At 40.7% G+C, this 16,782-nt stretch overlaps 1 protein-coding gene across 2 annotated transcripts in view; it reads left to right on the top strand.

Annotated features, from left to right (window-relative positions):
- LOC132780230 (protein Aster-A) overlaps positions 1 to 16,782 on the top strand; it is a 97,519-nt gene that overhangs the window by 64,728 nt on the left and 16,009 nt on the right. For both annotated transcript variants that reach the window (XM_067460683.1, XM_067460684.1), the window contains exons 8-16: positions 2,600 to 2,680; positions 2,946 to 3,061; positions 4,226 to 4,379; positions 5,977 to 6,427; positions 8,070 to 8,188; positions 11,705 to 11,847; positions 14,011 to 14,114; positions 16,159 to 16,344; positions 16,470 to 16,557. In XM_067460683.1, coding sequence (XP_067316784.1) covers positions 2,600 to 2,680; positions 2,946 to 3,061; positions 4,226 to 4,379; positions 5,977 to 6,427; positions 8,070 to 8,188; positions 11,705 to 11,847; positions 14,011 to 14,114; positions 16,159 to 16,344; positions 16,470 to 16,557 — 1,442 coding nt within the window. The remainder of the gene's footprint in view (positions 1 to 2,599; positions 2,681 to 2,945; positions 3,062 to 4,225; positions 4,380 to 5,976; positions 6,428 to 8,069; positions 8,189 to 11,704; positions 11,848 to 14,010; positions 14,115 to 16,158; positions 16,345 to 16,469; positions 16,558 to 16,782) is intronic.

Below are 16,782 nucleotides of genomic sequence, written 5' to 3'. Positions count from 1 at the left end.
TAAACCATTATTCTAACCTTCTTCAATGCAAATGTGCTTACGTATCCTTCCAGTAATAATAGAGTAAATAAATGTAATAAAAATAATAATAGAGTCAAATAATGGAAATGTAATAATAACAGTAATGATAGAGTAAAATAATAAATGCAATAATAATAACAGTAAAAAATAAATGTAATAATAGTAATAATAGAGTAAAATAATGTAACTGTAATATTAACAATAATAGAAGAAGTCACAGGGAGGGGGGAGTAAGCTTAGACTCGGACGCGGAACAATGGCTTCAAACTACAAGAAAGGAGATTCCATCTGAACACGAGGAAGAACTTCCTGACTGTGAGAGCCATTCAGCAGTGGAACTCTCTGCCCCGGTGTGTGGTGGAGGCTCCTTCTTTGGAGGTTTTTAAACAGAGGCTGGATGGCCATCTGTCAGGGGTGCTTTGAATGCAATATTCCTGCTTCTTGACAGGGGATTGGACTGGATGGCCCATGAGGTCTCTTCCAACTCTGTGATTCTATGATTCCAATAATAGAGTAAAATAATAAATGTAATAATAACAATAATAGAGAAAAATAATGTAAATGTAATAATACTAATAATAAATACAGTAAAATAATAAATGTAATAATAATAATAATAATAATAATAATAATAATAATAGAGTAAAATAATAAATAGCTTTGACTCGAGTATAAGCTGAGGGGGGCTTTTTTCAGCCTAAAAAAGGGCTGAGAAACCCAGCTCATACTTGGAATTTGTTTATGTGGAATAATATAACCCTTAAGAGTACTTAATCAACCAATGTACTTGCTGTGAGAGTGATTCAAGAACTGTTGACAGATCCCGCTCCCTTCTGTCACTTTTCTGCATGCTTTTTGTAGATACCAGGATTGCCTGCTTTGTTGGCATCTGTTGATGTACAGTTACTGGGATGTAGCCATAGCACTTTATAATTAGGTCTTGCTGGTCTTAAAGGTGGGCTGAGATAAAAGGGTTCCCATTACTCAGCTACTCCTTCTTCCCAGTGTCGCATGTTAATTCAATAGGCAGGGCACTAAAGTCATACTGTAATGCCTTTGGAAACCTTTCTTATTTTTTTTATTTCTTATCATTGTCCACCAATACTATGGATCTGAACTGGGCCTCACCAATGAGGATGATGGTTACGTCTCTCCTGTTGATGAGATCATCTTGGACTCCTTATGGGCAACAAGTTAAACATGAGCCAATAATGTGATGTGGTAGCTGAAAAAGCCAGTGGGATATTGGGCTGCATAAATAAGAATATAGTGTCTAGATCCAGGGAAGTCATGCTACCCCTCTATTCTGCCTTGATAAGACCACACCTGGAATCACAGTGTCCAATTCTGGGCACCGTAATTTAAGAGAGATGTTAACAAGCTGGAGTGAAAATCATAGGGAGGAGAAAGCAAGCTTGTTTTCTGCTTCCCTGGAGACTAGGACGCGGAACAATGGCTTCAAACTACAAGAAAAGAGATTCCATCTGAACATGAGGAAGAACTTCCAAAATGTGAGAGCTGTTCAGCAGTGGAACGCCTTGCCCCAGAATGTGGTGGAGGCTCCTTCTTTGGAGGCCTTTAAACAGAGGCTGGATGGCCATCTGTCAGGGGTGATTTGAATGCGATTTTCCTGCTTCTTAGCAGGGGGTTGGACTGGATGGCCCATAAGGTCTCTTCCAATTCTGTGATGCTTCCCCATCCCCCAATTAGCATAATTCTTCCCATTTTCGACCTATCCAAACGTATGTCTCCTTATGAACCATCCAAAATGCCAAGATCTTCTGGGGTGGCCCTGCTCTCGCTCCCGTCTTCCTCACAGATGCATTTGGCAGGGACGAGAAAGAGGACCTTCTCAGTGGTGGCCCCTCAGCTGTGGAACACCCTGCCTAGAGAGATAAGATCGGCCCCCTCCCTCCTGTCCTTTTGAAGAATGGTAAAAACCTGGCTTTTTGAACAGGCCTTCCCAAATATGACATTGATATATGATATTATGGACAATTGACGACACAACTGGACAATGATTTGAGATGGAGATGCTTTGACAATGTTTTTAAACGCTGTGTATGATTTTTATGTTTTTATATTGCTGTTAGTATTTTAAAGTATTTATCAATGTTTTAATTTGTTGTAACTGCACCGGCATCGAATGGTCGAGTCACCCTTGGGCTGAGAGGGGCGGTATATAAATGTAAATAAAATAATAAATAAATTATCCTCTTGATTCTCTATGCATTTTTAGACACATGCCTCAAAACGAGAAGCCTTTTCTAAAAACCGTTTTATTTTCATTCATTTTTTCGTAATTATTTGTGAATATTCAAGGAATAAAAAGTAATAAATAAGGTATTATATCTAGAACACATATGAAATTATCTGAGAGAGAGAAAATAATAATCAGATTTCTTTAAAAAAAACCCAGGATTTTTAGAAATAGTGTTCATTCTCATCTTTGTATTATTGTTCCCCTTTTCTGTACCTTTACACAGCTATTGTTGATCGAAGACGGAAGCTGGTAATCCCCATTATAATATCTGTTTTGGATTCTATTTCACGCTCTTTTCTCTCTTGCCTTTCCCAGCATTTCTTCACATCCTTTGGGGCCCGTGACCGTTGTTTCATGCTAATCTTTCGCCTTTGGCAGAACGCGCTCCTGGAGAAGGTAGGAATGGATGGATAAAGCAAGGATATGGCACCTAAGTCATGTTTCAGGTTTATTCAGTGAGGGTCCGACTCTGAAGTGTGTGTGTGTGTGTGCAAATCTATAGTCTGAAATAGAAGTTTGGTGTTGAAAACTGTTGTCTAGATAGGGATGTATGTCTCTGTGCAGTATTGTCAGGACTGTGATTTTGCATTGATTATTTAAGCTCTTCAAATCCTGTACACCACCTTGGCTTTTTCGTCCTAACTCCATGTTCTTCCTTCAGACCCTGTCCCCCCGAGAGCTTTGGCACATTGTCCACCAATGCTATGGATCTGAACTGGGCCTCACCAGTGAGGATGATGATTACGTCTCTCCTGTTGATGAGATCAATGGCTTAGGGTGAGTGCTCATGACCCCATAAGCATCCTAATCCCTCACAGGCTTTACTTAGACATTTCTTATCATTGACTTACATTTAGTACAAAACTATTCTTCCACCTAACATGCAAAAAATAAAAAGCCTACTGTGTACTTCTACTTACAATGTATGACACAGACCATTAATTCTCCAAATGTGTCATGTATTACCTTTTATTCTCTTTCCCATAAGAACTGCACTTTTATAAGAACTTGTTAACGATGTCTGTTAATAAAATATCGTATATTCTCGAGTATAAGCCGAGTTTTTCAGCCCTTTTTAAGGCTGAAAAAGACCCCCTCAGCTTATACTCAAGTAAAAGTTATGTATTATTTTACTCTGTTATTATTATTTTTATTATATTTATTATTTTACTTTATTATTATTATTATTATTATTATTATTATTATTACATCTACCTTATTTTACTCCATTATTGTTTTTTATTACATGTATTATTTTACTCTATTTATTATTATTACATTTTTATTTTACTCTGTTTTTATTGTGATTACATTTATTATTTTACTCTATTATTGTTATTGTTATTATTATATGTATTATTTTACTCTGTTATTACTATTATTATTACATTTCCATTACTTTACACTATTGTTGTTGTTCTTACGTTTATTACTTTACCCTCTTTATTATTATTGGAAAGATATATAAGCACATTTACATTGAAGAAGTTCAGAATAATGGTTTATTCAGAGTTGGATAGTTTTATCTTAGAATACAGTTCTATGTAAATATTCAAAAACATTAAACCTACTGATGCCTCAATTAATGTAATTTTATTGGTATCTATTTTTAGTTTGAAATCTACCAGTAGCTGCTGCATTTCCCACCCTCAGCTTATACTTGAGTCAATACGTTTTCCCAGGGTTGTTTGTGGTAGAGTTAGGTGCCTTGGCTTATATTTGGGTCGGCTTATACTCAAGTATATACTGTAATTGATTTGTCAATTTTTGCTAGTTTCAAACATTTTTATAATCTGATCTTCCACGGACAAAATCTCAAAATGTTTCCACTTTTGGGCACGTAGTCGTCTTGCTGCTGTAATAATATATTGTTGTATCTTCTCATGTTGTCTCTTTATCTAGTCATGTGTCATCTGTGCTCTGCCTCTTGTTTTCCAATAGAAGCCCGAAAGAGATTGGAGATGTTATTGACCTGACTGACTTGACTTCCCGTTGCACCTCAGATCTCCGTCTGGACAGCAGCCCCTTGCTGGACAAAAGGGATGCTGCCCCAAGCATCAATTCACTGGCCAGCAGCAGCGATGGAACCACTTCGGTGAGGACAGCTGTGGGGTTCAGAAAAAGGGATTTGAAGTTAGTGCATTAGACCAGGGCTTCTTAAACTTTTCCACTCGCGACCCCTTTTGGCCCAAGAAATTTCTGTGTGACCCCAGATATATAGGAATTTAAAAGTAAATATAAAAATCAAACATTTGCTCATAGTGAATCAGCATTTGCAAGGCTAGTTTTTATGAAGCACAGCTGAAGCATCTTCTACAGAGTTTACTGTAACATTGCAAGTTGTTGCTAACAGATTCATGTAAATGTCTAAAACAGAAAACTTACTGTTTTCTCGATGTAACATCCTTTCACATATTTTAAAATGGCTATCATGTCCCCTCTCAGCTATCTTTTCTCCAAGCTAAGCACATCAATCTCTTTCAGCTGTTTCTCATAGGGCTTGGTTTCCAAACCTTTGAACATTGGGTCATTTTCTGTTGTTAAAAAAGAGCCTTTCCTGGGCCTCAAGTGGTCTGGGAGAGAACCACAAAATATAGAAATAAAGTCCTTATACACCCTAAATTATATTGTTTTATTGTATTATTATTAGTATTATATACTACTACTACTACTACTAATAATGATACAATATAATAATAAAATAATTATATATTTTATTTTACATGTAATATTACTAGTATAGCAGTATAGCGGTATAGTGCAATATAGTAATATATAATACTCTTGTGCTATGCTAATAATATATATTGTATGTACATATAACTTGTAAGCCACTCTGAGTTCCCTTTGAGGTGAGAAGGACGGGATATAAATGTAATAAATAATAAATAAAGGGCATTTGAGGGTATATGGGACATTTTTGCTGTTTTGTGGTTCTCCCAGGCCACTTTAACAAGGGAGTGTTTAACAAGGGTTTTCCTGTTTTGTCTCAAATTACTCCTCTTTTACTGGAGGCATCATTTGGCCACCCTCCATTTTGAACAGGGAGCTCCTGGGATAAAGGTACTGGATGGGCCCCAAAGCAGAAATACAAACAGCGGGTGCAGTATAAGTACAAGTGCAGCATAAGTAAACTGGAAACAGGGTTATTGTGCTTTCTGCTTCTTGTATTGATTGAGAATAATTCCTTGAGTTCTAAAATCTAAGGAGGAGAGGAAAGGAGGAAGTGATCAAGATTGGATGAAGACCAGCATAGGTTGCAGTTGGAAAGCTCCCAGAGAGAGGATGAAATTGCAATTTAGACAATAGCATGAAAGGAAACTGAGAGATAAGTCAAGGAAAGGTAGATCAAAGCTTGGAGAAAGAGTTACATTTTTGAACTGTGACAAAAGAATGCTTTGTAGTCCAAAAAGTCAATTTTCTGAGCCCTTGATCCAGATAATTTAAATTTCTAATATTTGTTACGTGTTGTCTATCAAATCTTCTACGATATGGTTGCTGTCAAAATACTATTAGATATTGGCTGTAGCTCTTCAGAGTTTGAATATTAGATATCCACTAGCCATTCTAAACACTCGAATCTCCAGGGAATGCTTAGAAAGTATTGCCGAAACTTGCCAGGGAGGCAGATCTTCTCTCCCATCCTTTCAGCTTGAATGCGTACTTAATGCTGACTGTGCATTTCCCTCAAGCTGGCAGAGGACCCAGAAGAGAACACCGACAGCCAAGTGGATGCCTCGTCCAGCCACACAGTGACCTCAGTGACAGAACCCCCCCAGGATGACTTATCACGAGGGACGCCAGTGTCCCCCCTGGAGGGGGAACCCGTTCCCAGTGAGGAACTCCCCACGGACATGAGCAATTCCTCCACCTCCACGCAGGATGAAGGTGAGAGCCACCCCAGTCCTGCTCTAACCATTAAGCGGACCTCCGTTCCAAATCTTGGACTGGAATCTAGAGAGCCTGCACCTCAATCATCTGCCTTTCCTCCTTCTCAAGCCGAGGTGGATGCCTTCTTTTCGGACCTTCCAGGCCGACTGCTGATTAACACTGTTTATCACGTTGGAGCAGAGAAGCTTCAGCAGATGCTCTTCAGTGATTCTCAGTTCATTCACAGCTTTTTGGATCAGCGCAAATTCACAGGTAAGGAGAGCCAGTGTATTGGACCTAGGCTGTCAATCTAGTTCTTGGGAGATCCCAAGTCTACCAAAAACCGATACATAACCCTTTTGATACTAATGTTGGAGAGTGGTCCCTGGTCAAAAAAGGTTTGGGAACCACTGCCTTAGGAGGACACTCTTTTTCATCCTGAACAAACTCACAGAGTGGTGTGGATAAAATGGGGATGAGGGGAGTTCTGTATGCCATCTTGAACACCTTGGTGGAAAGGTGGGATATAAATGCAACCAACTGAAATAAAAATTTAAGTTAAGGTCAAGCATACCAGGATGGCTGCTTGAAAAATTATGCACTGCATGATTTGCAGTTTTGTGTTGCTTTAAAATATTTTCATAGCTTCAGTAACTATATGTAAATGTGGACATTATTTGTTTTTGCAATAGAAAGACCAAGGTGGTACCACATGATTTTCTTCTTCTGTATCAGTGTTTCTCAACCTGGGGGTCGGGACCCCTATGTGGGTCACAAGGGGGTTTCATAGAGGTCGCCAGAGATCGTCAGAAAACATATATTTCTGATGATCTTAGGAAGCCCTTTGGAAGAGAAGGTGGAAGATCTTTCCACCTGCCCTTTTCTTCCTTTTTGGAAACAGATGGTAAATCCTCCTACCAAAAGCCTCCTCTGTGATTAGCCGGCTGACCTCTCAGCCAAGGGGAGGGCTGTTTCTGAGACCCCAAGTGGGGATGGGAGAGCAGGCATGCTCGGCGTGGTGTGCACATGCGGGTGAGGGAGAGCATGTGAGGCTGAAGGGAAGCTCGCTCCAGCGAGACCAAGGCATGGGGGTTCTTTGTGGAAAGTTTGGCCCAATTCTAGCATTGTTGGGATCAGAATTCTCTTTGATTGAAGGAGAACTATAAATCCCAGCAACTAAAGCTCCCAAATGTTAAGGTATTTTTTTCCCCAAAGTCCACCAGTGTTCACATTTTGGGCATATTGAATATTCATGCCAAGTTTGGTCCAGATCTGTCATTATTTGAGTTCACATTGCTCTCTGGATGTAGTTGAACTACAACTCCAAAATTGAAGTTCAGTGCCCACCAAACCCTTCCAGTATTGTCTGTTGGTCATGGGAATTCTATGTGCCAAGTTTGGTTCAATTCTTGGTGTAGTTCAGAATGCTCTTTGATTGTAGGTGAACTATAAATATGAGCAACTACAACTCCCAAATGATAAAATCAATTCCGCCCAACCCCACCAGTATTCAAATTTGGGCGTATTGGATATTTGTGCCAAATTTGGTCCAGTGAATGAAAATACAACCTGAATATCAGATATTTACGTTATGATTCATAACAGTAGCAAAATCATGCTTATGAAGTAGCGACGAAAATAAACGTATGGTTGGGGGAAACCACAACATGAGGAACTGTATTAAGGGGTCACGGCATTAGGAAAGTTGGGAAACACTGTTCTATATTATAATTTTGGAAGGGGTTTTCCCCATCCTAATATTTCCTGTATGCTGGTTCATTTTGTCAGTGTTCATATTTTTCTGCTTGTTCTTGGCATGGAAATGCATATTGATTTGTTTCGCATGCTGAAGTTTACTGTTCAAATGAAATCAAGCCATTTCTGCTCTTAATAATCTCCTCTTCTGTGCTCCCAGATGTGGCACTGACGTCATGGACTGGAGACAACAAGTGCCACCAAAGCCGTGTCATTTCCTACACCATCCCCATCAGCAACCCATTGGGTCCCAAGGTTGCTGCAGTGGTAGAGACCCAGGTATGAGTGTGCAATTGTGAAATGCAAGATAGGGATGGAGCGGGATGGGGGGCGTGTATGGCTACGGCAGCATTTTATGGGGACTTCACTGGATCAAGATGGGTTTTCTGCTAACGGATTCCTTGTAACATTAGGGATGCAATCCTGTTGATGTCAAATACATTTATAAGTTAGTGACAACCTCATTTATCACCCCCTCCTTTCTCTAAAGAGTTGCAAAAGAAATCAAAGCAAGACTCGATGTCTTGGTCCATTTCTCTGTACAATTCCTATAGCAGGCTTGCACAACTTGGCAGTAGTAAGGAGCCGAAATTAAACAGGCAAAACCCTTCAGGCTGCAGATAGACTTTTAACACATCACTCTGGGTTTATGGAAGGGTGCTTTTCACTGAGAGCCAGCAGCAAAGCAGATTAGCCTCCATTCCCCTACCTCCCCTCAGCATGATAGTGAGTTGCAGTCCTTTTCTGACGGAAAGACGCAGTGCTTGCCTCTGCTGCTCTTCCTTTTTCTTTGCCTCTGGGTTGTCTTTGTCATCTCTTTCTCCTATGGACGGAAAGATTGCCAACCCATTTACCTATTTTGCAAGAGAGAACTTTAGTTTCGCTACGAAGATCCCACAACATCATGGTGAAATTATGCTTCTCCTTCACAAGTGAGGAAAACAAACAGTAGGAAGTTGGTGGTTTTCCCATCAGAGGAGGAGATGACAGAGGCAAGTCAGAGGCAAAGAGGCAAAAAAAAAAAAAAAAGAGTAAGAGTGGCATAGTCAAGTTTCTGTCTCACAAGCAAATGGTGTGGAATGGCTCCAGAATATTAATTGTATTTATATGTTTTATTTGATTTTATTGCTTAATGTGTTGTATTTGTATATTTGTATTGCAATGTGGCATTGGTTTGTTGAAACTCTACTGATGGAGCTACAATGAAATGGGTTTTTAATATTTTTTTAGTGTGTTTAACAGGATTTTGGTATTTTATGGTGCTTTTAGTTGTTGTCATTTTGTTCGATAAATTAGATTGTGTTATATTGTTGAATGTGTTTATTTTGATGTAATTGTCTGTATGGTTTTCTTTCTGCCAATTGAACATGTGTCTTATATGTTGGAAACCGCGTTGGGTCCCTTCAGTGAGATAGGGTGTTATACAAATAAAGTTGTTGTTGTTGTTGTTGTTGAATGATTGCCAAAATTGTAAGATGCTCTGAGTCCCCTTTGGGGTGAGTTAGAACGGGGTGGAAATATAGTAATAGTAATTAAATAAATAAATGAGATGGAGACAACAGAAGCAAAGAGAAAGGAAGAGTTGCGGAGGCAAGAACTAAGGCCCTTCTTCTTCACTGCATCCTTTCCCCTCTAAAACATCCGGTCTAATGCTCCATTGGGTGCCAACAAGTTTCCAGGGCCAATTCAAAGTGCAGGTTATTACCTATAAAGCCCTATATATGATCCAACCTATGTTCGAGACCGCATCTCCTTCTATGAACCCCAGAGAGATTAGGTTGGCCCTTACCCTTCAAGTTTTCAGGACAAATCTGAAAACGTGGTTTTTTAAACAGGCTTTTGACCATGTTTAGAACTCTAGCTGGTACTCTTGAGGATCTAGTAATTTGTGTCACTCTAGCACTTTTGTGAGATTGATGTTAAGTACAGTGTATTCTTTATATCTATAGCAACTGCTGCGTTTTGTTGAGTATTTTAACGGGGTCTGGGAGGGGGCGGGCATCTTACTGTTATTGTGTTATTTTGCTGTGTTCTTGTTGTGTTATATGGTTGTATTATTGAGTGCATTGTAAACCGCCCCAAGTTCCCTTTGGGAGATAGTGGCAGGGTATAAATAAAATTCATTCGCCATTCAATGTTACATTTTAACGTAGCCTGGAGTCCAAGATTCTAACCTCTCTTAATAAAAGTTCAGCATGCCTTAAAATTTCATCCTCGCTCACCAGTCCTCCAATTTGAGTCCAACAGCTTCTCCAGGCCACGTTTCCAACTGAGACCAGGGAGCCACTTGTGGCGCAATGGGTTAAACCCTTGTGCCAGCAGGACTGAAGACCGACAGGTTGGAGGTTCGAATCAGAGGAGAGAGCAGATGAGCTCCCTCTGTCAGCTCCAGCTCCCCATGAGAGGACATGAGAGAAGTCTCCCACAGAGATGGCCAAACATCAAAACGTCCGGGCGTCCCCTGGGCAACATCCTTGCAGACAGCCAATTCTCTCACACCAAAAGTGACTTGCAGTTTCTCAAGTCGCCCCTAATATGAAAAAAACAAAACAGGACTTCCAGCATCCTGACTGGATCGATCAGTGGCATCCCCTTTGTCACAGATTAGTTTGATAACTTTGGTGCATAGAGACAGGAAACGTGTAGAAGTAAAACACTTAGAGAAGGGAGTATTGACCGCTGTATTATTATTATTATTATTATTATTATAACTTTATTTGTACCCCGCTAGCATCTCCCGAAGGATTCGATGTGGCTTACAGCAGGCCGAAGCCCAAAAACAATACAACAATACAATACATAGCAAATAAAACAGTCAAGCAAAAACAATGACAATAGAACACGACAAGACATTATTAAAAACTGAGTCGGCCGAAGTAGGGTACAGGGTTAAAAGTGCTGATGTGTCGGAGGGGTGTGGGATTATAATAAAAGTGCGGTGTGCAGTGTGGTGTAGCTGTAGTGTGCTGTAGCTCTTACTGTGACTTCCCTCTCTACATCTTAGGCTCAGAGCCTCTGAGGGCTGCACCAAATCCTTATGAAGGTTGCATTCAACCCATGCACCTCATGTTGTGTAGGCCTGGGCCATAAGGTGGGAGAGCTACCTCGGGAGAGAGATGTAGAGCTCCAGGTGTATAATGTGCAATCTCTGCTTAGATTTCCCTTCCCCACATTGTTGCTCACACCCAAAATGCTTTGGACTTTGGCTCCCTTGCCGTTGACTTGGGAGAGTGCACCAAAAGATGGGATGGAGCAGTGATGGGTATAGTAGACAAAGTGCTGGCACACTCATTAGCCAGTAGTGAGTGTGTGTAGATATGAATGTTGGTACCATGGAATTGCTTGGATTATGGCTATGGATGGTGTGATTTTAGTATTGAATGAAATGTTTTTAAATGCTTAATATGCATTAATTTAAATTTAATTGAATTTATCTTAATGTTATTGGAATTGTATGTGTTTTAAGGCATTGAATAATTGGATTGTTGTAGGGTTTTTTTTTGGGCTATATGGCCATGTTCTAGAAGCATTCTCTCCTGATGTTTCGCCTGCATCTATGGCAGGCATCCTCAGAGGTTGAGAGAATGCTTCTAGAACATGGCCATATAGCCCGAAAAACCTACAACAACCCAGTGGTTCCAGCCATGGAAGCCTTCAACAATACACTGAATAATTGCCTATATGTAAGCCACCTTGAGTCCCCTTCAGGGTAGAAAAAGGCAGGATATAAATAGTAAATAAATTCACACTTGTCACCTTTTTCTTCTCTTTCCTTCCTCCATAACCGATGGCCAGACTCTCTTCCGTGCCAGTTCCAAGAGTGGGGGTTGTGTGATCGACTCAGAAGTGATCACACAGGGCATTCCCTACCAGGATTACTTCTACACAGTCCATCGATACTGCATCACTGCAGTTGCCAAGAGCAAGGCCCGGCTCAGGTACTAGTTCCTCTCTCTCATTCCCTCTCATGCAGTGAAGTTTTGAAACTTTTGGATTCACAGGGTGCTGCTTTCTTGTTGGTTGGAAGGTAGATTTCCCCTGTAAAGGTGTGTTATTATGAGCAGTTTCTTGTGATATAAAGTATATAGTAGGGACTTGGTTTTGACCAGGTGATTAAGACCCATTCGTTTTGTAAAAGATCTATTATAGGGAAAGACAAAAGATGCCAAAATTGATTTATTGATAAGGATCTACATTTTTGAATTCTCCTTGGGGACATGGCTTTTGTCAGAATAGAGTTAGCGGCCTGCAGAATGTCTCAGCCCCTTTTACTCTCAGTGTGATAAAAACTAAAAAAATACACATGAGTCTGTTGCTTTAAGTAGAAACAAAAATACAGTACTATTCACTGTAGCTCAAAAACACAAAGCAAAACAGAAGAATTGTTCTCACCAATATACAACAAACAATATCTCCGGTGAGTCTTGTTCTTTACTCGACAATATGCAAACACATGGCAAAATAATACAGTTTCTCTACTTAGTTATCAGTAGAATGTCCTTATCTTGCCATAAACAAGCAGTTTCCTTGGCATTCCAAACTGCTTCAGTCTTTAGCTTCAGGATGCTGCGTAACCTCTCCCAGCAACAGCCAAAGGTTTCTTCAGCTCTAATGAGCCATCAAGCTAAGCCAAAGGCAAAGCTCAAAGCTTGCAAACCTAGTGTATTGTTATATGCTGAAGTAGCTAACACACCCAATTAACTTGTGGCAGCTGTAACAGGAAAACTTCAGCATTTCCCTCTATATCTCTGCTCGTCCCCTTGATAATGTAATGTTTTAATAGCCAAGGAGGAAGCCTTGATCTTTTGTTGCATGTAATGTAAAACCTTGTTAGTTGTTGAAATGCTCTATGGATTTCATTTTTTTCTATCATTGAGAGGCAACCAGAACAGTTTGAAGAAGTAAAACACTTAGAGAAGGGAGTGGGCACACCCCATTTCCCTACCATATTACACACTCCATGGGAAAATGATTGTTTATGTTAAAGCAGGACATTTCTTATAAAGGCACAATAATATCTGTTGCTAATATTAGAAGGCAATGTCTATCTATGCTGCACATTTTGCTCTAAATTACTTTTGAAACTGTATGGAATCATGGACAAAATTTAAGGTTTCATTGCTTGCTGTATTACATTACAAATCCAGCTATCAACCATGCTGTTGGAGGTTTAGGGAAATTTTAGGGCAAACTATCTGAAGGGAGTTGAGTTAGGGATGGTGTGGTTATAGAAGACATGGAAGCTGATGCAGCACCAGCCACTTCTGCAGAAACAATGTAGTACAGACGCAAAAGGAATGCAGCAAGTAAATATATTAACAAAGGTGATTGAGAAATCAAACATGCTTGGATAGTTCCAACCAGGATCAGATTACTGGTCACCCTACCTATATGCACCCTACCTATAAGCAAACAGGAGGCCCTGGTGGCGCAATGGGTTAAACCCTTATGCTGGCAGGACTGCTGACCGAAAGTTCATCAGTTCAAATCCAGAGAGCAGCGTGAGCTCATCTGTCAGCTCCAACTTCTCACACAAGGACATAAGAGAAGTCTACCACAGGATAGTAACACATCCAGGTGTCCCCTGGGCAACGTCCTTGCAGGTGGTCAATTCTCTCACACCAGAAGCGACTTGCAGTTTCTCAAGTCGCTCCTGATGTGTAAAAAAAAGAAGCAAATGTTTAGTACCATAGATCCTTTCCTTACATTTGTATTGTGCTTATCAGCCTTACTTTGGCTCTGATGAACAGTTGGCGAGGATCACTAAAAGCTCAGAGCAGACTTGTTGACCAGAGCTTTTAAAATTATTACAATGTGGGCTGAGGGATTCTGGGAGTTGTGGTCTAAAAAAGTAACTTTTCCAGACTGCTTTTGATTTTGTCTGGAGAGCAAGATTACAGAACTGATAGAAAGACAGATGAAATAACCCTCCAAGTCCTTCAGTTCTGGACCAAAGACAGCCAAAACCTAGTCTCTCTTTCCATTCTTTGAAAAGATGGGTTTACTTGAGGACCAGTTTCTCAGGATTCCTTGGGGACAGAGGAAGAGGGAGTGATATTATCTTGGTCTGACTTGACCAGAGCAACTTGTCTTTCTGACAGAGTCTCCTCCGAGATCCGGTATCGGAAGCAACCATGGAACCTTGTGAAGACACTCATTGAAAAAAATGCATGGAGTGGTGTCGAAGAATATTTCCAGCATTTGGGTATGTGAAGCGAGGGGCAGAACCTTGACATAACACCTCTGCCTGAAAGTTATACAGTCAGAGGTTCAGGGTTTTTGTGAAAAACTACCATAAAATATATAGCAGAGCATCCAAAAACAAACAGGATACAAAAGTTGAGCATCAGCTCATTAGCGAGGAGGGCATGAAATGCCATGTGATGTAGCTGTAAAGAATCCAGAGCTTAGGAGGCAAACATGCAAAATCTAATCTTTTAAAAATCACAAAAGGTTTATTGACAATAATAATATTATTATTTCTTAATAATCAAGAACTGGGTCTGAGCTACTCTAACACCCAAGGAGAGGGAAAAATTCAATCGCTACATCTCTCCTGACACACAAGCAGAGAGAGATCTCAAAGCACACAGCACACAATCTCCATACTAAAGATGTAAGAAACAGAAGTCAGATTCAAAAAGCTTTGCAGTAGAAAAGACTCCATTTTAAATGACCAAACAGAATGAGAGTAGAAACAGAGAGGAGAGAAGAAATTAGATCCATTCCAATTCAGTGGTGGCCCCTCGGCTGTGGAACGCCCTCCCTATAGATATTAGATTGGCCACCTCCCTTTTACCATTCCGGAAATTAGTCAAGATGTGGCTTTTTGAACAAGTGTTCACAAATACAGAGTAACTGACATAGAAAAATGTAACGAAAAATGAGTCCGGACAATGTTTTTAGGAAGGAGACACTATGAATTTATATTTTATTGATTTGTTTAGTTTTTTATTATCTGTTATGTTTTTAATTGTAATTATGACATTGTAAGCATTGAATTTTGCCCTGTTAACAGCATTGAGTCACCTACAGGCAGAGAAAGGCGGTATACAAACACAGTAAATAAATAAGCAAACAAACTTTCATACAAGAGACATGGGGGAAGGGAAACACTTAGTCTATACTAAGCTAACTAAAACTGTTACTCATTGAGGAGTTGAGACTTCAGCAGTGTGGAGTTGAATTTCAACACGAGGGACAGTTTTTTCTTGCTGCCTTGCCCTTCATGTGGATTACCATCCTGGTAAAAAGTAAATTGTATGATTTTGATATCCATGGTTCTGGAGAATGTACATATGTACTCCAGGTATCAGCAGTGACCAGGGGAGCATTCACACAGTTAAAACTTGTGTGCCAGCTGCGCCCATACCTTGGGAAGTTTGATTTGGCCATGGTAGTCCACGCTCTGGTTAAATCCTGTATAGACTACTGCAACACTCTCTACGTGGGGTTGCCTTTGAAGACTGTCCAGAAGCTTCAAATGGTCCAATGGACGGCAGCCAGGTTACTAACTGGAGCGGTGCTCAGGAAGCATACAACTCCTCTGTTGCGCCAGCTCTACTGGCTGCCAGTTTGCTACCGGGCACAATTCAAAGTGCTGGCTTTAGCCTATAAAGCCCTAAACGGTTCTGGCCCAACTTACCTGTCTGAATGCATCTCCTCCTATGAATCAGCTAAGATGTTAAGATTGTCTGGGGAGGCCCTGCTCTCGGTCCCACCTGCGTCACAAGTACATCTGGCAAGGACGAGAGACGGGGCCTTCTCAGTGGTGGCCCCTCGGCTGTTGAACACCCTTCCTACAGATATTAGATCGGCCCCCTCCTTGTTAGCATTTTGGAGGAAAGTGAAGACCTGGTTGTTCGAGCAGGCATTTGAATAGGCAGTTTAATGAATATAGGAATATGGAACAATTGGATGATGAGACTAGATCCTGATACTAATTATGAGGTGCTAAGGAGATGTTCTACTGATGTATAATTAATTGTTTATTATGCTACAGTTTTAATTGTTTATAACTGTTTTATGATGTTTTGCTATTGTTAACCACTTTGAGTCGCCCGAGGGCTGAGAAAAGTGATATACAAATATACTAAATAAATACATAATAAATAAATACATATCTGACCATACATGAAGAATGGAGCAAGGTGGTGTTGGGGAGAAGTTGATGTGTAGGCAAGTACAACCTTTTGTGTTCTGTGACCCTTTCCCAGCCAAAACCAACATTTCCCACTTGGCTGTTTCAGAGTTGGCACTGGTGCAAGCCGAGAAGGCCCTGCTAGAGGAGAGCTGCCATGGTAAAGAACCACGAGGGATCTTGTCTGGACTGCGCCGCAGGAAACGCACGCTGAGCTGGAGAGCCCCTCACGTTGAGCCCCCAATTCCCCCATTACCGGAATGTGAGGGAACCAGTCGAGCAATTCGACCCTCAGGTATGCTCCTGGCTGTGGGAAGAGGGTGAGTTGAGAGCACCAACTTGCCTCCTCCCCTTCATTTTTGGTTGTAGAACCTATTGTATCATCAACCTCTGACTGGCTCTCCCTCTCCTGTCTTACAGGCAGCCTTACCTCACGGCTTTCGGAGCAGCTTTCAGAGCAAGGACAAAGCCAGACAGTATCCACAGTCATCCTCATCATCAGCCTGGTGTAAGGGAGTTACTATCTTATGGAGGCATGAGTGGTGTGTTTGGGGAGAGTTCAAAGCCAGTGTGGGATATCTCTGGTCCTTCTGATATTGTTGGACTATCTCTTCTGGTAACACTGTTGAGAGTTAGACTCCAATCTGTGGAAGGACCCACACATTCCCTATTTTGCCACCATAGAGCACGAATGGGACACTGAGTGGCAATGAGCAGTGCTGGAAGTGAAGCC

The sequence above is a fragment of the Anolis sagrei genome, chromosome X (genome assembly GCF_037176765.1).
Source record: "Anolis sagrei isolate rAnoSag1 chromosome X, rAnoSag1.mat, whole genome shotgun sequence".
NCBI classification, from domain to species: domain Eukaryota; kingdom Metazoa; phylum Chordata; class Lepidosauria; order Squamata; family Dactyloidae; genus Anolis; species Anolis sagrei.
The sequence above is the reverse complement of the archived record's forward strand: the minus strand, read 5'-3'. Positions and strand labels throughout refer to the sequence as shown.